The sequence below is a fragment of the Ipomoea triloba genome, chromosome 10 (assembly GCF_003576645.1).
Source record: "Ipomoea triloba cultivar NCNSP0323 chromosome 10, ASM357664v1".
Lineage (NCBI taxonomy): Eukaryota > Viridiplantae > Streptophyta > Magnoliopsida > Solanales > Convolvulaceae > Ipomoea > Ipomoea triloba.
The window spans coordinates 9,099,225-9,122,399 of NC_044925.1; the positions used below are offsets into that span (position 1 = coordinate 9,099,225).

The window sequence follows — 23,175 nt, forward strand, 5'->3', positions numbered from 1 at the left end:
TTAGTTAACAGTCGAACCACTATAAAAATTGTCTCTCTCTTTCATTATTTACTTACGCATTTTATTTACTACATTGCATATCATAGACCAAGACAAAAATATTTCCCTCGTTTTGTGTTGTTGAGACATGCACCGGTCTTCCTTCAGTAGGTTCTTCTACTCGTTACTCCCTTGCTTCGCTTTCCCCTCGGGGGAATCATGGATAAGATCGTACAGTTCTCTCTGTGCGCTAGGAATACCTCTTTCGTGCGTCTTTTTCATGGTGGGAACGTTGGTGGCTACCTAAGAAAACTCCGATTCGATCCTTCCCCCGGCTGGGAGGTATTAAGTACCGAACCGAGCTTCATCCTCCGTTGGATTGAGTTCACTTACGCTTTCCTTCTTCATCTCAAGATTTTGGAAATATCTAATATTCATATACACGCAAAGTTAATTAAAAGTTTATATAACGTTATTTCCGCTGCAAAAATCGTTTTGACCAAGTATTATCTCCTAAGGATAATTACTTGTGAAGAAAATTTTCAAAACCCTAGTGAGTCTATTCACCCCCTTCTAGACTCACTTAGCAACCCATCGGGACCAACAATATATTATATGTGTATAATTAACATATTCTATATATGAAATTAATCGTTTATATGTTTATAGTTACTATTTTATGTGGTTATAGTTAACATGTTATGTGTTTTCGAGTTATTTAAAAGTACAAAAACTATTAACTACTAGTACAAGTTTTGTCAATTGTAGGCACATAATGTGAAAGTTATTTTGGACCGTTGTGCACAATGTAAAGTAGACCCTCGTCCATCGGTATAATCTGTCATCATTTTCTTTGGTGATGACTTGCTTTATTCTGTTAAAATTTTTATTAATCTCCAACAAATACTGTAAATATTTTAACTTTAAACGAACGAATAAAACCAGTTTAAAGAAACATGATCCCCAAAAAAACTATATATATTAAAAAAAACAATATTATATTGAGAGGAAAAACTATGGTTCAACTTTATAATAGTAATATTGAGTTAATTATATTAATGATCCATTGACTATGACATTTATTAATTTTTATATTCTCTATTTTTAATTTGACCATAAGTGATCTGAGAATTGATTTTGTTCAAGATTTGACCATCCGATTCAAGAAAAAATTATATTTTTAGTCATCCATTGTAGCATTTTCAAATTTAGCCTTATTATTTTAATTTTGTCTCATTACATCTTAAATTTTTATTTACTTGTCACAAATAGTTATCTAATAAAATTGTGTTATTTTACCGTATAATAAAGAGGACTAAGATGTAATATTTTCAATCAAACCTATTGCCTTAATAAATCTAAACTTTTCATTAATCAATTAATTTAATACCAAAATTAAATTTGTATAATTCAATCAGTTACTGTTATAATATTGTCTTTAATGAAACACTTTAATCTAAAAAATTGTAATCATGGAAAGTTTCATAAATAGAATTCTATAATATCATAAAAAATCACTATATATGGAGTAAAATAGATATAATATTTGTAATAGTAATAATAATATATCATCTAATCTTCCAAAATAGTAATCTTTTCAAATATAGAATATAATATTATCAAAATAATCATTATAAAATAATTAATACTACCAAACATATCTAATATTTAATTTTGTAATAAAATTTTGTTATTATCAGTATAGAATATTTTTAAAATAATATAATACGTGATACTACCAAAAAAATATCTAATATTTAATTGGTAGTAATATTTTTTGTCAAAATTACACTTTTACCGCATCGGCCGTCATTAATATATTATATATCTATAGTTAACATATTTTATATCTGCAATTAATCGTTTATATGTTTGTAGTTACTATTTTGTGTCTATAGTTAACATATTATGTGCTTTTAATTTATTTAAAGGTACAAAAACTATTTACTACACATACAAATTATGTCAACTGCAGGCATATAATCTAAAAGTTATTTTGGACCAGGGTCCACAATATAAAGTAGACCCTCGTCCATGATATAATATGCCATTTTCTCTTGTGACGATGACTTGCTTTATTCTGGTAAAAATTTTACTAATCTCCAACAAATAATGTAAATATTTTAACTTTAATCGAACCAATAAAACAAGTTTAAAGAAACGTGATCCAAAAAAAAAACCATACATATTGCAAAGGAAAAATATAGTTCAACTTTATAATAATAATATTGGTTTAATTATATTAATGATCTATTGACTATTGACACTTATTAGTTTTTATATATTCTCAATTTTTAGTTTGATCATATGTGTTCTATTGACAATTGATTTTGTTCTAGATTCGATCATCCGATATGATTAAAGAACAAATTCTACCTTTAGTCATTCAATTGTACTTTGGCATTGTCAAATTTAGTTTTATTATTTTAGTTTTGTCTCATTATATTAACTTTTATTTGCTTGTCATAAATAGTCCTCCAATAAAATTTGTGTCATTTTATTGTATAATAATAAAGAGGACTAAGATGTAATATTTTTAATCAAACCTCTTGCCTCAACACATAATTACAACTAATAATATTCCATAGAATAATTAAAATAACTGAAGATAAAGTTGAAGCATTGATATTAGCAGTTAGAGTATTAGAGCAAGAAGAAATAAAAATGGAAGACAAATAACACAAGAATTAAAAATGTAGATATAAATGGAGCTCTAATTTTCATTTTGCATCATTTCTATAATTTCCTTTTCGCATACAATATAAAAATTGAGAGAGTACAGTCAACAAAGCATGCCAAAAGGCAAAAGGACAGGAACCTATACTGCCTAGGACTCATCACTCGCTAGTTGGGCGCTAGGACTTGGTGCTTCAGCTGGACCTTCTATAGGTTCCCCAGGAACAAATGGTGGAATTTCGGGAATCCCATAGGCAGGTCCTGGAAATGGAAAATCGGGAATTTCGGGAATCATTCCTGGAGGGAAATCAGGAATAGGAGGAAGCCCATAGATAGGTCCTGGAAATGGGAAACCGGGAATAATTGGAAATTTGGAATCAAATTTTGGTCCTGGAAAAGGGTCATCAGGAAGATTAGGAGGAATTGGAGCACAACTTGGGGGTTGAGGCGGGAAATCAGGGATAGGAAAATCTGCAACACTATGGCCTGAGTTTGGGGGATGGGGGAAACCAGGGGTAGGAAAACCTGCAAAAGGATAACCTACAGGGATGTTTGCGGATGAAAATGGTGAGAAATCTAATTTCTTTTCTGTAGCTTGATGATTTTCTTGTTTAAGAATACGAGCATCGCAGTAACTTGTCAAGCTCATACCCAAGATCAAGCATAGTACGTATAGCACCTTCAATAACATTTGATTCGTCATTTTCTTTAATTTTGTTTTCCAACAATGCTAAACACGTACAAAATCGAGTAGAGAGGAAAACGGTTTTCACTATAGGCAACATTACCCACATATACTTATATAGCAGTAGACAAAGACGGAAAAAATAAATAAATAAAAGCATTTGTTTTTATTTATTTATTTATTTATTTATTTAACGTTAGGGTTTAGTTTAAATTACACCTTTTACACAAACACGCATATACACGCATATATATATATATATATATATATATATATATATATATATATTAGTTCATTATTTCCATTATTATTAATCAAATAATTTTTAAAATAAAAGTTGTTTATTTATTTCATACGTACAATCATTTATATAGAACGTAGTCAAATATTAATTAAAATTAAATGCTAAATTATAATAAATTAATATTAAAACCAAAATAAATAATATATATTAATATACTTATCAAAGATGAATGAAGAATTGAAAATAAAGAATAAAAAATTGTAATTTAAATTTGTATGAATTTGAAATTAATTTTTTGTATTTTTAAAAAATTGGATATTTTTGTTTTATTCGATGAGATGTTTGAAAATTTGTGATTTTTTAAAAATTCTTAAAATTTTGTATTATAATTTATTTTATTTTTAATGCAAAAAATCCAACATCTTATCAACATCTAATCCACCAAATTTGCAATTAGCATATGAGATTGAATTGGATCCTATGTCAAATATTGCATTAATTATACAACTGAAGAAAAGTATTGTATCCTATAATAATATGTGTGGCTGATTATTATAAAAGAACTAACTTTTATTATGAATTAGTTAATTACTTGAAGCAATACTAATTGATACAAAATTTGAAAGAAAAAGCTAGATATGTCAAATTTTAATTGAATTGAATGTTCACAAGTCACTATATAGTGGGGATACTTTAACTTTTGGAATGATAATACCTGTAAAATTAAATTGTACTGAATTGAATGATGCCAATCAGGTTTAGAAATAGGGCGAATCTAGTTATATCTTTTGACAGTTGTTTCACCTAGAATTTTGAATTGCCAGTCAATGGATTACACCGTATGGTCGGCCCTAATTTTCTGGTATCCTTTAATTTTGTCTTAGCAGATTCTAATTACAGTGGGTCCTTTAAACTAAATATCTTTCACATAATGATGATAATATGATATATTGATATATAATCTTTTGAATAGTTTTCAAAAAAAAAAAAAATCTTTTGAATAGTGAACATCGATTTGCACCTCTGACTTTAATTTGTATTAATTTTTCAGTTCTTTAGCGAAAGTTTCTTTATTTTGATTTTTAAGTTAAAAAAAAAAAAAGAAGCGTAATTGGCTCCCGAAATTGGGTCTTTATAATTTTGTGCGACTTTGGTATTTGAGAAGAAAATGAAATAATGCAATATTCCGAACTTGAGGTATTACATTATATTTTTTTCCTCCAAAAAAGTTGAATCCCCTATCCCTAAGGCCCCACACCCCGCCTCGATAAAATCATGTTTATTCAACTGAATACAGAGGCTAGACATTTATTCACTGCGCACAAGGAGTCCCCTCACTTTGAGTGATTGCTCCCACACAATCGCTGGTGAGACGCGATCCCTGATCGGTCAAAGTACCTGTCAGGTCCCTGTACTGTAATGTTTTGTTCAATTTAGTCCATGTACCTCAATTTTAATTTGATTAATTTAAGATTTAGAACAATTAAGGACAATACTTTAATTTGATCAATTTAGTGCATGTACTTTAAGATTTAGAACAATTAAGGATAATACTTAACACCGTTTATTTTTTCGTTAAGTCTGCCCACGTGGCGTTGGAATTGCCATGTCATGTTTTTGTGATGTGGCTTAAAACTATAAAATTCGACGCAAAACAGACCAAGTTTTGAACCCAAGACCTCTTGTTTTATGATTGTTAAATATATGTAATAATACTTTTCTTTTCTTTTTTATTTTTGAAAATCAAAGGAAACACATATATTAAATCAAATGCGAAATAGAACTAGGCCGGGAAAACTTCCACACCCTAAGGACAGAAGAGAAATCAGTTGCCCGAGCTAACGCATGAGCTACATGATTCGCTGACCTTTTGACATGACGAACAAAAACGTTCCCAACACTCTCCCCATTTACTAATATATTGTACTTAACCGAGGATACACAAAGTAGAATGAGATCAACCCACCCACGGGCGAACCCCAAAGCTACTAACATACCCTCTAAGAAAAGCCATTCCATGTGATCATAGGCTTTTGCTATGTCCGGTTTTAAAGCCGCTCAACCCTCATTACCATACCATTTTCATCGAAGAAAATGACCTACCTCACCAGCGACAATTATATTATTCGATATCAGTCTGTTTGAAACAAAAACACTTTGGGATGGAGAAACGATAGAGTCCAGAACTTCCTTCATACAGTTGGCTACCACCCTAGCAAGAACCTTATACACCACATTGCATAACGCTTGGTCTCAAATCCAATACTATCTCGAGCACTTTTTTCTTTGGGATTAACACCACATTCGTATCATTTAAACCTAGAGGAATATAGCAGTTATCTATACAGTAGGAAACAAACTTCGTGATATCCATTCCAACAACTGACCAAAAACTTTGATAAAAAGAGGGGTTCATACCGTTAGGACCTGGCGCCTTATTCAACATCATTGAGAAAATAGCAGATTTCACCTCGTCGGCCTCAACAGGTCTGAGCAAACATTTGTTCATCACACTTGTTATCCGACTCTGAACCCTTTGAATCACATTTCCACCTACATTAGAAGTACTGAAGATATCATTATAATATCTCATTACCCCCGAATTCATAGCCATGCCATTCACCCATCTATCGTCCTAAGTTCGTAAACGAGCTAGATAATTTGTTCGATGCCTACTTGAAGCAAACTTATGGAAATACTTAGTTTTCTGATCACCTTCTTTCAACCACAACTGCTTGGAATGTTACTTTTAGTTGATTTCTTCTTGAGTCATTAAGCGGTACAACTCTTTTTCCAAAACCTGAAACTGGACGACATCGCCTACCACTCGACTGCTGCGTAGGTGTGACACCCCAACTTTCTTTTCGCTAAGATAGGCATAACTTAAACGCAAAAGCTATAAATCTCAGAAAACTACTCATAACATAGCGGAAGCGTATATAAAACTTTAAGGGTGTCATGCCACACCTAGGTATAATCCATCCTAGGTGCACAAGTTATAATCCATAAACATCAATCCAAAAAGGTAAAGACAAACGTAAAAGTCAATACATAATCCATCTCTAAGGCTCACATGCCCAAAAGCCTAATACAAAAACTAGTCTAAGCATAGCAAAAAAGGAGACTAGCTCTATCGCGCTCTCAACTCAGACTACGGCATACTTGGAAAACAGTTTAGAAAACCATTAGCAAAAGAATGCTAAGCAACCAACCACTCACAGTCGTGAGAAAATACATAATATAATAAGGTTTGTAAATAGATTTACACACACGTATAGAATATACGCACCAACGAACTATTCTTTATTGAAATCAGAGGCTCAACAACAATAAGCTGAATAAGTCACAATCCAAGACTCTTCCAACGAAACCAACATTCCATACGAATATTCAAGACAACAAGTCTATAAACAAGATACCAATTGAATCACAACTTTAACAGAATACTCACAAAAGAATCAACCCAACTGCAATACTAAGGAATAACAAGATATCAAACGAGATACAACACAACCAAGTAACCACAAAGGAAACCAACAATCCACAATACCAAGAAATAAGCACGAAACTACAATACCAACCATCAACCCAACCCTCCATACCAATATCACAACGCAGAGGCATACGAGCCCATGTTTACGGAGGCACACAAGCCCATTATCACAGAGGTACCCAATTCCCAATCATAGAGGCACACGGGCCCAATTACGGAGGCATACAATACCCCAAACAATACCAACCACAAATAGCCATAACTCTAACAACTGCTTCCCAAAGGATATGAAAGACTCGACATGATAAGGAAATACTCATAAGGAGTCAAGGTTTCCACATACCAACTCAAATTCGTTCCCAAAGAATCACCCACTAACAGTGTTCATTTCAGAATATAAACACAGTACATACTCAGAATGATGACCAAGGAATAAGCCAACAATACTAGTTCAATAAGTCAAGATGAATTACTAAAGATCATGAATAAATACTCAAGAATCAAGGGGGAATACTCAACAAAATGTTCAAGACACATTCCAACATCAAAAGGAATCAAGCAGAGTTCAAAGACCGCAAAACAGACACTGGATCAGAATCTCAACTGACCTAGCGGAACACAGCAACTAAACGCACTGGTCCGTTAGACTGCACCGCACGAAGACACGGAAGAAACTCACGGTCCACACTTCCCCGCCACACCATTCTGCTCGTACACTTGCGGAACACATTGGCGGGACACATTATACCGCCAATGTGCACCGTAAGTGCATCCTCAATACACCAGAACTCCCAGACAGAACAGAATATGCAATGAATCATTCCAGAATACGAATCATGCTCACAATACACAAATTACACATCTCAGAAGTCAATAAATCATGGAATCCATAACAAGAATTACTGATACACATCTAGATACAAAGGATGATGAACACAAGTCCAACAATCCACAAATAAAGGTTCACAGACCATCAACAAAGTTATAACCCCAAGAAATTCACAAGATTCCAACACCAAATCATACACATAGATCATGAGTGAAAATAGGTTTAGTGAGACATGGATGGTTACCTATTGGAGCTCTTCTCAACCAAGCAATCCTCAATACACCACACAAGGCACCACCTCCTTCTTAATCATCTTTTTCCCAAGAAAGATCCCCAAAAGAATATAATGAGAACTTATAAAAGACTATGAAAACATGATGAGAAAAGATGTCTTCGTAAGGAGAAATACTTACCCAAGTGCTATAGACCCTAAAAGAGCAATCTTGACTTGGAAATCTTGAAGGATGAAGTGTAGGATAGGCTTAGGGTTCTTAGAGGTGAAAGAGTAGGAAGAAATGTATTTTGCAGGAAAAGAAAAGAGAGCTAGGGTTGCAAGTACAAGACTTTTATATGAGTTGGGAAAAACATTACATATATCATGTATATATCATATTAGGGTATTAAAGTAAGACATGGGCTTATTTGTAAGAAATGGGTCATCCATACTCAATATTAATTTAATGGATATAAATATGGTCCTTCCAATGATTGGGCCATTACATAATTAATATACCTGTAAGGAATAGAAAGGGTCCAATTAAAGAATTGAACATCCCTTACAAAATTAATTCAAGGAATTGGGCCTTTGATTAAATAAATAATTCCGAATGGGAAATATATTTCTATAAAAAGGTCGGAGCTCAATTAAATTAAATTAATTACACAGTAGAATTAATTACCGGGTTTTAAGGCTTGAATTAAATATGAGGTATTACACTCTACCCTCCTTACAAGGAGCTTCGTCCCCGAAGCTCAAAGCTCACGGGAACTAGGATTGAATAGTTTAAAGGAATAAGGATCGGCCGGAGGTTAAAGAAAGGATTGCTCAACCACACCTATACTTAAGAACATACTATACTCCTAACTCCTAAACTCCTATCTTACCCAAACCATGCACAGCATGCAAAACTAAGCTAACCTCCTTACCTTGTTAAAAGAAAAGAAAAAAAAACAAAGACCTTAACATGCGAACGAAAAACAACTTGCTGACCTGGAAAACCACCTCGCGACGAACTGCCTGGAGCCTGAAACAATCCGGGGTGCAAGTACTCCGGCGGAACCTCAATGCCCAGCTTAGCTTCGATGAAACCCAGGCGCTGAAAACCACGGTCTACCTTCAAATCTAACGATGTGAACCTTGCCTCGACCATACGGTGCATCTCCTGCAGCTGGAGAAGTACGGGGTCAACTGGCTGCGCAGAAACCAAGGGATCGTGTTGTTCCTTCCTTCGATGCTCCCGGTCAATCTCGTCCTCTGGCTCCTCGTCCTCGGACTCCTCCTCAGAACTATCGTCTTCCCATAAACATGCACTATTACACATTACAAAACATGTACTAAAATATGCACAAGTCTACGTATTAAAATGCACCACAACGTGTGTTAAAATGCACAATTCCACTTATTGAAAATCCTCATCCCAAATTATAAACATGTACTATTACACTTATTAGAAAATATATGTTAAAATACACACCATTCTACGTATTAAAATACACTAGAGGGCGGATTAAAACACAGCATTCCACAACACAGTTAAATGTAGCAACATTCGTATTAAAATGCACCACAGCATGTATTAAAACGCACCACATTATGTACTAAAATGCACAATTACAATTCACATAATATAGATACTAAAATTAACACCATCCACTTAACATACGCGAATTGCAATTTCCTAAACACTAAGATTATATTTCCACTGTTAGATTACTTGTAACACCCCGAAATTTTGCCAACATTTTTGTTAAAAACTTCTATTTTTGGCCAAAATTGTTTCTAACCATTCCATTCCAGAAAATTTTAGTTTGGCGCAGTCCGAAAGACTAAGCCGGTAAAAATGCTTCCCAAACTTCTTTTCACTTGAAATTTTTGTGGTAGACCCTAAACTTATAGTACTTGATATCCATAAAATATTTTTGGTAATTTTGATCTTCGAAAAAAACATAAAAATTACATTTTTTCCCTTGGAATTGTGATGTCCGGATTTTTGTTCTTTCTGGACCAGTTTTGGAAAAAAATTCGAAAATCATACTTCTACTACTCGGATTGTTATGAAATTTTTTATGTAGGTTGTACACTTATTGATTTGGTGTGATTAGGGGATAATTAGTCACCTTCCCAGTAATTTTCGTAACATTTCTGACAGTCAAATTCTATTCCTGATTTTTTCTTGAAATTACTATGATTTGGTGTGATTAGGGGATAATTAGCCACCCTTATTTGATTGACTAGTATTTTGTACGCGCGATACGCGAAAATTCGTGCCCAATATTAAAACATTAATTAAAATTTATAATTTGAATTATATATACACAAATAATATATGTTATTTATACACACACATATATGATTTACCATTCATAGAAATTTAATTAAAATATAATCAACTATTAAATTAATTAAATTAATTATATAATGATTTTAATAAAATGATAATTAAAGAATAGGAAAAAGATATGATAAATATAGGGTATTGTAATAATTATGGAGTTAAAAAGTAGCGGTGTTATAATGGTGTTGACAGGGTAATTGGGTACCCGACCCGGAACCATTGGCATGACCTACTACCCAAGACACCTCACTCCTCAGCATCAATGCGCAACGGTCCAACTCCTCAGCATTGATGACCAACGTTAAGCTCCTCAGCATTGATGATCCTCAGCATTCAGCTCCTTAGGCATTGATGTCCAACGTTCAACTCCTCAGCATTGATGTCCAACGTTCAACCAACGTTCAACTCCTCATTAATGCTCCGTTACTAAGCTGAAAGGGATAAAAAGACTCACGACCACATAGTGAGGGAGGACACTTCTTATGACACTTGAACTTAGACGAAACAACACTCAACTCATCTTGTACACTGAGCACTGCACTCAATATTGTACTCAAGTACTCAAACACTGTATCAACATTATATTCAAATAGTACTCAAATACATACCGGTAACACATTATTACCGTCAGGTGTAAGAGTAGTTTTGTATAGCAAGAATGTATTAGGGACAATTTTGTCTCATAACATTGAAGTGTACAACATTTAAAGTAAAATGTATATACTTATTAGCATACAAAAAGATAGACATAAATCAAGGATATAACCTTGATTGAGACTTATTAAGTTTTTAGATTAGAGGTAATTAGGCCAGAAGGAAAACTAAAATTTGGAAAAATGGTTGTCAATAATAATATATAATTATTGGTGACCGTTATTAAAGTGTGTTTGTGCTTGTATCGTGTGTATATAAAGATAGAGGGATGGGTGAGAGATGAAGTCAGGGAAAGTTAAAGAAAAAGAGAGAAAGAAAGAAAATTTAAAGCTTAGTCCTCTTCATTATCATCAAGTTTCTCCTCTCATCATCAACGATTAGGAAGTACATAGTGAGGGCTAATGATCCTAACTGATTTTGGTGTATAGAGAATGGTTTGTTGGGACTATATACTAAGGTAAGATTTATGTTCATTCAAAATTTATTTACCCCAATCAAAATTATTTAATATGTGTATATGTGATATATATATATATATATATTATCTGGATTTGTAATATATTTGATGTGTGTACATATTATTGTACTTGTGATTTTTGGTGAAATTATTTGATTTATTGAGATTATGATAAGTAATGAAATTATGATGTTGGTGGAATTCGTGATGAAATTTTTGGTATATGGTTTATGAAAGGGAAAATATTGGTATTTAGATATTTTGAATATGAAGGTTATAGACCTGAGGTATGAAATTGAATAAGTGAATTTTGACGTATAATTATAAGATGTGAATTTTGAAAATTTAGTTATATATATTTGGGAAAAGGGTCAAATAAGCCCTCCAACTATACTTAAACGTGTAATTAAGCCCTCCAACTTCAAAAAAGCTCCAATTAAAACCTCAAACTTACAAAAAATAAAAGTGCAATTAAACGATTTTGTAGGTTACCTTCAGGTAACCTGTAAATTATTTATTGATTAGATTTTTTAAGCTTATTTGGCGGGCTGGCGTGGCATCCACATATTTTTAAAAATGATATATTATATTAAATTTTTATTTTATTTTAATTAAATAACTATTAATAATAATGTTAATAACAAATTTTTTTAATAAACTTCTTTTATATTTGTTGTTGTTCGTCGTCGTCGACAAGCATCGCTTCTTCCCGAAAGATGGCATCGTGACATTTTGGACCACCATCGACCACCATTTTTTTCGAAGGATGGCAACCTTTTCCCCGAGGATGACGTCACATCCTTCTTCCACATTTGGAAGAAGGTCGCCGTTGCCCTTCTTTCAGATCTGGAAAAAGGCTAGCGTGACCTTCATATGTCGCCTTAGCCATAGCATCAATTAATTTGGAAGAAGGTCACGCCATGGCTGTTCTTCCAAATTTGGAAGAAGGCAGCCATGGCCATCTTCTAGACCTGGAAGAAGGCCAACTTAACCTTCTTCCAAATTAATTGATGTTATGGCTGCGACGACATGTGAAGTAGCAATAAAAACTATATTCTTTTTAATAAAAATAATATATGAAATAATAATATTAAAGTATGAAATAGCATTAACTTGCAAATGACTTGTAAAAGCAAGTAACAAGGGGTTAATTGCTTTATTTTTTTGAGTTTAAGGATCTAATTGAATCTTTTTCAAGTTGGAGGACTTAATTGCACATATGAGAGTAGTTGGAGGGCTTATTTGACCCTTAGTGAGAGTTGAGATCTCTCTATTTTGTTTTGGCCACCGGTTCGTGGATTCATCCGGTTGGTTTGGTATTGGTTTGGATTTCGTGAATTCGTCTGGTTGGCTTTGGATTTGGTATTGGTTTGGAAGTTTGAAACTCTCCATTTGGATTCATTCCTCCTTGACACTGTATATACTGATTATTATTGGACATATGATAATCCGTGGTGGTGATTGTGAAAGTTCATGATACTCTCTATTTGGTGGTTAATTTGAGAGATTGGAATTCTCTCTTTAGTAATTATTTTGAAAGATTGGAATTATCCCTTTGGTATTTATTTTGAGAGTTGAAATTCTCTCTTTGGTTATTATGTTATGAAATTGGAGAATTATGTGGAATCAAATAATTATATGATTACTTTGGAATGTTACGTGAAATCGTAAAGTATGATAAATTATTATGTGGTTGAATTGAGAATGAGTATATTCTAATGGATAAAAAATGATTATGTGGATGAGTATAAAAATATCCTATGGGGTTAATATGAAATTATGTGCTCCAAGGTGTTATGTGCTATGTGTAAAATATTTCACGGGGTGGAGTAAGTCTTACCAGCCGTCGCGCTGATACTGTTTTCCCCCCTTTTAGTCATTTTGCAGGTATGGATTACGTGGCATTGGTATGAGAGTGATTTGCGTTAAATTTTTATAAAGGTTGTAATTAAATCCATTAGAATTCATCTTGTATTAGTCTAAGATTTTTGGTGGTTTAGGTTAAGTAGTTTTAGCCTTTGCGTTTGAGTATAAGTGAGATACTCGAACATGGCATAGCACCCATTTTTCCTTTAAGTTGTTGTATGTTTCCGCTGTTGTATTCGAATTGTATATAAAATTTTTACCCGTATTTTCTTAAGTGGAAAAAGTGGGATGTTAGATTACTCCAATCCGACGACAAAAAAGTAGTCACACAACTGCATGGGAGCTTCAGGCCACATATGAGTCAATATATATATATATATATATATATATAAGATGTCGTTCAGGTGCCTGCGGGCCGCCCAGGAGAGAACTGCGGACGAATCGCTGCGCGCCACGTGTCCAGAATGTAGTTGCACCTAACGTTATAACTAGGTGCACGTAATGTTATAACTAGATGCACTTAGGTGCACCCTAATGCATAAATGTTAACAAGGTAAATTACTTGCACTTGTAAATGAAAATAGGTGCACACGTGCAAGTAAAATGTATTACAAGTGCAAGTAAAGTTTACACTGAGCATCAATACTAAGTGCACCTAATGTTATAACTAGGTGCACGCTTAGGTTGCACCCAAGTGCATGAATGTTAACAAAGTAAATTACTTGCACTTGTAAGTGAAAATATGTGCACAAGTGCAAGTAAAATGTATTGCAGATGCAAGTAAAATGTATTACAGGTGCAAGTGAATTATACACTGAGCATCAATACTAATGGCACTTAATGTTATAACTAGGTGCACCTAATGTTATAACTATGTGCACCTAATGTTATAATTAGGTGCACCTAGGTTGCACCCAGGTGCATGAATATTAACAAGGTAAATTACTTGCATTTGTAAGTGAAAATATTTGCGAAAATAGGTGCATGAATATTAACAAGGTAAATTACTTGCACTTGTAAGTGAAAATAGGTGCACTTGTAAGTGAAACTAGTTGCACTTATAACACAATTACTTGCAACAAAGTTCCAGTTATTTACGAAAATGCCACCGCGTCGTTTTTTTAAAATTACATCTGATTCGTTGATCTGGACACTTGGATGGCTGTGAAGTGTTCTCATTTCTTTGTTGGGCGGCAGTTCGCATGGTAGCACGCCCCTATATATATATGGTAATTTTAGTATGTATATCGACAGGGAGCTCCCATGCGGTTGTGCGGCCTAATCTATGTCGTCCGATTTCATTAATCCAACTGCAATTCGTGTATGTTTAAGTGGGGTTATTATAGTAATTTTAGTATCTATATTAACTGAATTGAAATGGTGCATTTTAGTACATAGTGTGGTGCGTTTGAATACATGATGTGGTGCGTTTTATTACGTATGTTGGTGCATTAACTGTGTTGTGAAATGGTGTGTTTTGATCTATCAGCTGGTGCATTTTCATACGTAGAATGGTGTGTAACTATGTTGTGGAATGGTGTGTTTTAATACGTCATCTAGTGCATTTTAATACGTAAAATGGTGTGTATTTTAACACATGTGTTTCTAATAAGTGTGTTGTGGAATGGTGTGTTTTAATCCGTCTTCTGGTGAATTTTAATACGTTGAATGATGTGTATTTTAATACATGTTTTCTAATAAGTGTATTAGTGCATGTTTATAATCTGGAATGGGGATTTTCAATAAGTGGAATTGTGCATTTTAACACATGTTGTGATGCATTTTAATACGTAGAATGGTGCATATTTTAGCACATGTTTTCTAATATGTGTAAATAGTGTTTGCTTATAATCTGACATGAGGCACGTTGTGGTACATTTTAATACGTAGAATGATGCATTTTATCACGTATACTGATGAATTTTAAGTGAATAGGTGCATTTGGTTATAGTGTGGAATGGTGTGTTTTATCGGTCCTCTGTTGCATTTTAGTACGTAGAATGGTGTGTTTTGTAACATATGTATACTGCGCGTTGATTTGATGACTTAATTTGATCTAATGGTTAAAAATAGGCCGCACGGTCACACCTAATGACGCCTCTCTCTCTCTCTCTCTCTCTATATATATATATATATATATATATATATATATATATATATATATATATATATATATATAGAAATCTACTCAAATGTGGTTGCGCATTCCCGTGCGGTCGGTGCGGTTAGGAAAATGTACAACAATGAAAATGCACAAAAATACCACATTATGCATTTCCAAACACTGTGTGGTATATATTTGCATACCTAGTGGTGTATTTTTGGTGATGTGTACCTAATGGTGCATATTTGTGTTTTGTATATTCCTAATACTAGTGGTGTATTTTGTTCACTAGTGGCGTATACTGCACCGACCACACGGGAAGGCACGGTCGCACCTGAACTTCTCTCTCTCTCTCTCTCTCTCTTAACGTCGATTTTCTTCTAACGTCGTTACTTCAAACGTAGTACAGCAACGATACGACGTTGGTTTTCTGACCAACGCCGTATAATTTTTTTTAAAATTAAAAAAATTAACATACAATGTCGGTTTAGTACTAAAAACCGACGTCGTTTATTTTTTAAAATAAAAAAAACCATACGACGTCGGTTGTTAGTAATTAACTGACAACATATGGTAATTTTTTTATTTTTTATAAAATATACGTCGTCGATTTGTACTCACATATGGTAATTAACCTTCAAATCTCACATCTTACATAAAAAATCTTTACACCCAAATACTCACATTACTTTACACCAATATCTATAACCTTTGTACTTTCACGTATACAATATTCTAATATTTCATACTTAAATATATATACCATAGATACACAAGGTGTTATACTTGATCGTCTATAACATACTGTGAGTAATGTTATGTTTACTTTTATATTATATAGTCCTAAACAGTTATAGTTAATAGCTAGTCAATATTCAGTACCTGTAGAATAGGGGAGGTTATAGCTAACTCTCACATAGGTACTAGGACTCTGTAATTCAGTTGTATTGAATCATATTCTACGTTCATCTGGTATCAGCTAGGTTAGGATCCTCTCTCCTCTCCTACCTTCCCGTAACATACCCGGATCTTTTTTTTTTTCCGATGGCTACACCATCTGGTGAGGGAGCGATCACCCCCTCCATTGCCGCAATTCCGCCACCGGCTCCCACCCTCTCATCGGCAAACCACCATATCTCCATCAAATTAAATGCCCGCAACTATATATACTGGAAGACGCAGATTCTTCCACTATTACGCAACCAGGGTCTGTTGGGATATATTGATGGCTCCCTGCCATGCCCACCCGCCACCATCCCCGCCGCTGCGCCGGCGACTGCTGCGACACCAGCCATCCCGAACCCTGCCTACTTGCCGTGGATCCAACAGGATCAAGCGATCTTTTCGCTTATAGTTTCCTCGCTTACAAGTGAGGTCATGTACCTGGCGGTTGGGAAGGAAACGTCACGCGCCGTTTGGGATTCCATCACGGCGGCTCTCGCATCGCAGTCCCGTACACGCTGCCTTAGTCTACTTGGACAGTTCTAGACACTCCGTCAAGGGAATTCCACGCCGGCGGAGTATCTTGGCCAAGCACAAATGATCGTGGAAGCGTTATCACTCGCCGGCCGGCCCCTCTCCGCCGACGAGCAAATCTTGTACGTGCTCCGTGGGTTGCGCCCGGAGTTTCGTGCTATGGCGAGCACCCTCACCGCAGCCGCGACGCCGTTAACCCTTCCTTAACTAGCCGATCATTTACAGGCCCAGGAATTCATCCATGCGGATGAATTCGCCGTTGCTGATTCACCAGTCCCGCAGAGCTCACTTGCGGTCGTCACTCAGGTAGTCGCGGTAGCCAACATTTGAGGGGCCGTGGCTCCGGTAACTCAGGTCGTGGCGGAAGAGGCGGAGTGCCGCGCTGCCAAATTTGCAGATCACATGGTCACACGGCGGTGACCTGTTTCCGGCGCTATGATGATTGGCTGGCTAACCAAGCTCATGCTGCGTTCGCCGGTGATTCGTCGACAACCGCATCGGCCGAAGCGTGGTATCCCGACACGGGAGCCACCTCCCACGCAACGTTGGACGCTCATCTGCTGGACCATTCTGAACCATACACAGGGTCTGATGTTCTGAAAGTAGGCAATGGTACAGGTTTGGACATATCTAGTGTGAGTCGCACGGTTATCCCATCTGAGTCACACCCATTAAAAATGTCTAATATTCTTCATGTCCCGAATTTATCGCTCTCGTTACTATCAGTTTATAAATTTACTAATGAGAATAATGTTTACTTTGAATTTCACAAAAATTGCTTTCTAGTGAAGGATTGCACAACTCGGGCAGTACTTCTTAAGGGATTCACTTCGGGCGGTTTGTATCGGTTACTTTTTCCAAATAGTCACAACGCCTTTCTTATCGCCCGAGCCTCGTCAGTCATTTGGCATCAACGTTTGGGTTACCCGCATGGTCAAGTCCTACAGCGTGTTTTGAAACACTGTCCAGTCACATCTCATAAAGTTGGTTCGTTAGACGTTTGCTCGGCTTGTCAACTCGGAAAATCGTCTCGGTTTCCACTAGATAGGGTTCAAAATAATACTAAAAATTTACTTGATTTAATTTTTACGGACATTTGGGGTCCGTCACTTGTTATTTCTAGTTCGGGGTGTCGTTACTTTGTGTTATTCGTAGATGATTATTCTAGGTATATGATGTTGTGTGTATGGTGATGAGGGTGAAGGTGGTAAAACGAAGAGTCAAGACTCCCCGAGTGTCGTGTCTCTCAAGGATGGCGAATGGGAACCAAATACGTGTTGGCATTTAGGAAGTTGAAAGGCAAGAGTTGCAAGAATCGTAGGGAGAGGTTTTCACTACAAAAAAAGGCCTGAATAGCGACGGACGAATTCCGTCGCTAAATGATGGAATTCCGTCGCTAAAGCGTTTAGCGACGGATTAGTGACGGATTTCGTCCGTCACAAAAACCCTCCTCGCTAGAATTTTGCGACACAATTTTTTTCCGTCGCTAAAATTTGCGACGGATATTTCCCTCGCTAAACGAAAAGCATCCGTCGCTAAAGTTCGTCCGGCGACCAATTCGTTGACGACATTTGTGAGGGACTAGCGACGATATTTTCCGTCGCTAAACCTCGCGACGGAAATTCCGTCGCTATACTAACTCTTTGTCCGTCGCTAATTTCGTTGTACGACGATATTCGGTCAACATTTGTAAGGGATTAACGACGAATTCTTCCGTCGCTATTATGAGTGTCAGAATTTTCCGTCGCTATTTTCCGTCGTTATATGTAGCGACGGATACTATGGTCGCTAATTTATTTGAATTGAATTTCATTTAGCTTGAACTTAGTGACGGAATAATCCGTCGCTAAAATTTAAAAAAAAATAAAAAAAAATTACGCACAATTAATATCACGTACCTGCATTAAATCTATTATATTAAAAAACATAATCTGAGCTTGCCAAATATATTAAGCAAACATAATATTAAGAAACTTCCAAAAACAACATCAACATCCAAAAGCATAATCTGAGCTTGCCAAAATACTTAGAAATAGTGTCAAACAACATCAACAACATTCAAAAACATAATTGAACTTGCCAAATATATTAAAAAAATATAATCTATTCATCTCCCAAGTCTTCGTCATTTGAATTAACAGAATGTCCTTCAGTAGTTGGAGGTTGTGGCGTGGAAGTGGTGGGTATGATGCCGTTGCGACGCAACTCATCCATCAAACTTGCAATATGAGCTTGCATTTGAATTTCCATTTGAGTCTGCATTTGAGTTCTTTCAGCTTGTAATGTAGCCTGCATTTGAGTTCTTTCAGCTTGTAATTTAGCCTCCATCTGAGCCTCCATCTCAACCCGCATGGTATCTAACATCTCCTTCATTGTATCTTGATGAAATTGTGAAGTAGCAGATGAACTACAACTATTATCATTGATAAATGAGGATGCCTTGGTTCCTAAGCCATAAATACGCTGTTTTTTTACCCCACCAACAACATCCACATACAGCTGTGACATGTTTATAACTGGTGGCTCAGTTGACCCTTCCACCTCTTGCGTTGCAGCATCATGTCGTGCTTGTATTTCTTCCTACAATTACAAATTTACAAAATAAAAGAAGTATACAAAGACATAATAATTTGATCTATTTTACATTATACTTACAGCAATTTTCTTTGACCTTTCATCAACAAACGCACCATTCTTCTTTTTGTGCATATGCTCAAAGCACTCAAATAAATTAGGCTCCTTTTGAAGTTCATCTAGCTATTAAACAAACAAAAACAACAAAATGATGCTTAATTTGTAAAGAATATATATATATATATATATATATATATATATATATATATATATATATATNAATTTTTACGGACATTTGGGGTCCGTCACTTGTTATTTCTAGTTCGGGGTGTCGTTACTTTGTGTTATTCGTAGATGATTATTCTAGGTATATGATGTTGTGTGTATGGTGATGAGGGTGAAGGTGGTAAAACGAAGAGTCAAGACTCCCCGAGTGTCGTGTCTCTCAAGGATGGCGAATGGGAACCAAATACGTGTTGGCATTTAGGAAGTTGAAAGGCAAGAGTTGCAAGAATCGTAGGGAGAGGTTTTCACTACAAAAAAAGGCCTGAATAGCGACGGACGAATTCCGTCGCTAAATGATGGAATTCCGTCGCTAAAGCGTTTAGCGACGGATTAGTGACGGATTTCGTCCGTCACAAAAACCCTCCTCGCTAGAATTTTGCGACACAATTTTTTTCCGTCGCTAAAATTTGCGACGGATATTTCCCTCGCTAAACGAAAAGCATCCGTCGCTAAAGTTCGTCCGGCGACCAATTCGTTGACGACATTTGTGAGGGACTAGCGACGATATTTTCCGTCGCTAAACCTCGCGACGGAAATTCCGTCGCTATACTAACTCTTTGTCCGTCGCTAATTTCGTTGTACGACGATATTCGGTCAACATTTGTAAGGGATTAACGACGAATTCTTCCGTCGCTATTATGAGTGTCAGAATTTTCCGTCGCTATTTTCCGTCGTTATATGTAGCGACGGATACTATGGTCGCTAATTTATTTGAATTGAATTTCATTTAGCTTGAACTTAGTGACGGAATAATCCGTCGCTAAAATTTAAAAAAAAATAAAAAAAAATTACGCACAATTAATATCACGTACCTGCATTAAATCTATTATATTAAAAAACATAATCTGAGCTTGCCAAATATATTAAGCAAACATAATATTAAGAAACTTCCAAAAACAACATCAACATCCAAAAGCATAATCTGAGCTTGCCAAAATACTTAGAAATAGTGTCAAACAACATCAACAACATTCAAAAACATAATTGAACTTGCCAAATATATTAAAAAAATATAATCTATTCATCTCCCAAGTCTTCGTCATTTGAATTAACAGAATGTCCTTCAGTAGTTGGAGGTTGTGGCGTGGAAGTGGTGGGTATGATGCCGTTGCGACGCAACTCATCCATCAAACTTGCAATATGAGCTTGCATTTGAATTTCCATTTGAGTCTGCATTTGAGTTCTTTCAGCTTGTAATGTAGCCTGCATTTGAGTTCTTTCAGCTTGTAATTTAGCCTCCATCTGAGCCTCCATCTCAACCCGCATGGTATCTAACATCTCCTTCATTGTATCTTGATGAAATTGTGAAGTAGCAGATGAACTACAACTATTATCATTGATAAATGAGGATGCCTTGGTTCCTAAGCCATAAATACGCTGTTTTTTTACCCCACCAACAACATCCACATACAGCTGTGACATGTTTATAACTGGTGGCTCAGTTGACCCTTCCACCTCTTGCGTTGCAGCATCATGTCGTGCTTGTATTTCTTCCTACAATTACAAATTTACAAAATAAAAGAAGTATACAAAGACATAATAATTTGATCTATTTTACATTATACTTACAGCAATTTTCTTTGACCTTTCATCAACAAACGCACCATTCTTCTTTTTGTGCATATGCTCAAAGCACTCAAATAAATTAGGCTCCTTTTGAAGTTCATCTAGCTATTAAACAAACAAAAACAACAAAATGATGCTTAATTTGTAAAGATATATATATATATATATATATATATATATGAAATAAATTTTTAAATTAAGTGTATTACCAATTTGTGATAGTGCTCAATAGCAGATCTAGATCCTCCAGTATGTCGGGAACATCCAGTACCGGGTCCTGCCACCTCACTCATCCTATTCTTCCGCTGTTGCTCAGATTTAGCTTTAACGTCAGGCCTATCCCAATATGCCTCCCAAATGCGCCATGTATCTTCATGTATACAAGCTGGCTTCCCTCTTGAAGTTCAGTTTGACTTAAATTTTGAGACCATATCTGTATACCGTATGCCTGCTTGTGCTAAAAATGCTTTATGAACATGTCGGTCAATAGACGCATCCACTTGTAAAATTTCTGTAACATTACAAATTCATTAAATATAAGATTACAACATAAGAAGTGATCTAATGACTACATGTCATATCGTATTAAAGCATAACCAGTCATATTTAACAAATAAGAACCCACAAGTAAGAATCCACATGTGAAAGATTTACAAATATTATTAATAGTTTTTGAAAAATCTGAATAAATGACTACAAACTAAAACAAAAATTAGTGAGGCCAACTAGAGTAAGATAAGAAATATAAACAACAGAAATAACCACAGCAGAAAGTTTCCCTTAACTCCATTCACTACTAAATTTATCCTCAATTCCTCTTTCTTAACTCCATTCACTACTAAATTTATCCTCAATTCCTCTTTCAAGTGTAACTCTTTCCTCCAAAATTTGGTCTATAAACTAACAAAAAGATCACAATTTACATATATATATATATACACATTTGATAACACATGCAAGCATTGAAAGAAATGCAAAGGCCAAACAAAGATTCACTTCAAACAAAGAAATGCAAAGGCAAAGTTATTGACAGAAATTTAATAACAGTCTAACTTCAAGAATTAACCACAATTTTCAAAATCATATCGTGAATTTACCTTAAATTCCTCAAAGTATGATTCCTTGTACTCATTAGGTATATTCTTCCAAGTATACCCTTCAGGATAGATCCTTTGCATGAATATTGTTTTCATTGTAGTTGAACATTTATGAGATGGTAACAACCTGTTCATATATAAGAAATGAATAAAGATAAAATAATATACACATAAATGTAAACATAATAAAACATTTCTACATTTTTACTTCCCATCCTCTACATGAACAATAGGCAAATCAGGACCAATAGATGATCCTTCAACTGATGAGGATGTGGGTGGAACAGTAGAGTCTGATGGTGATGACATCGGCAAGTCAGTTGGTGAACCAGTAGAAACAGGTGCTACAATAGGTGGAGACACCACAGTAGGAGGAGGTGCCACAGGAGAAGGTAGTGCAAACGAGGATGGGCTAGAACTCGAAGGTGTAACCGATATACCTCGTCCGCGTCCTCTTATGCGTCCGGTTGTATTACCACCTCGTGTCATCTAATATAAAATATAATAAAGTTAAATAACATATATAAATATAACATACCATTTACTATTTAAGCTAAACACTAATTATCAGTACCATTATCACTATCTCCTATTTACTGAACCCCTACTTGAGTCATTTGTTTCTTCCTCTAACT

At 35.2% G+C, this 23,175-nt stretch overlaps 2 protein-coding genes across 2 annotated transcripts; both read right to left on the reverse strand.

Annotated features, from left to right (window-relative positions):
- Positions 1-2,806: 2,806 nt before the first annotated feature.
- On the reverse strand, positions 2,807-3,358 carry LOC116033106 (U1 small nuclear ribonucleoprotein C-like). The gene has a single exon (XM_031275860.1). It carries the CDS (start codon positions 3,356-3,358, stop codon positions 2,807-2,809), a length of 552 nt encoding a protein of 183 aa, XP_031131720.1.
- A 17,536-nt stretch (positions 3,359-20,894) lies between these two features.
- Positions 20,895-23,029, reverse strand: LOC116033107. Its single transcript, XM_031275861.1, has 6 exons — positions 22,749-23,029; positions 22,510-22,667; positions 21,885-21,954; positions 21,653-21,839; positions 21,447-21,548; positions 20,895-21,371 (listed from the first exon to the last, which is right to left on the reverse strand). The coding sequence occupies exons 1-6, from the start codon at positions 23,027-23,029 to the stop codon at positions 20,895-20,897; spliced, it is 1,275 nt and encodes a 424-aa protein (XP_031131721.1).
- Between the last annotated feature and the right edge of the window lie 146 nt (positions 23,030-23,175).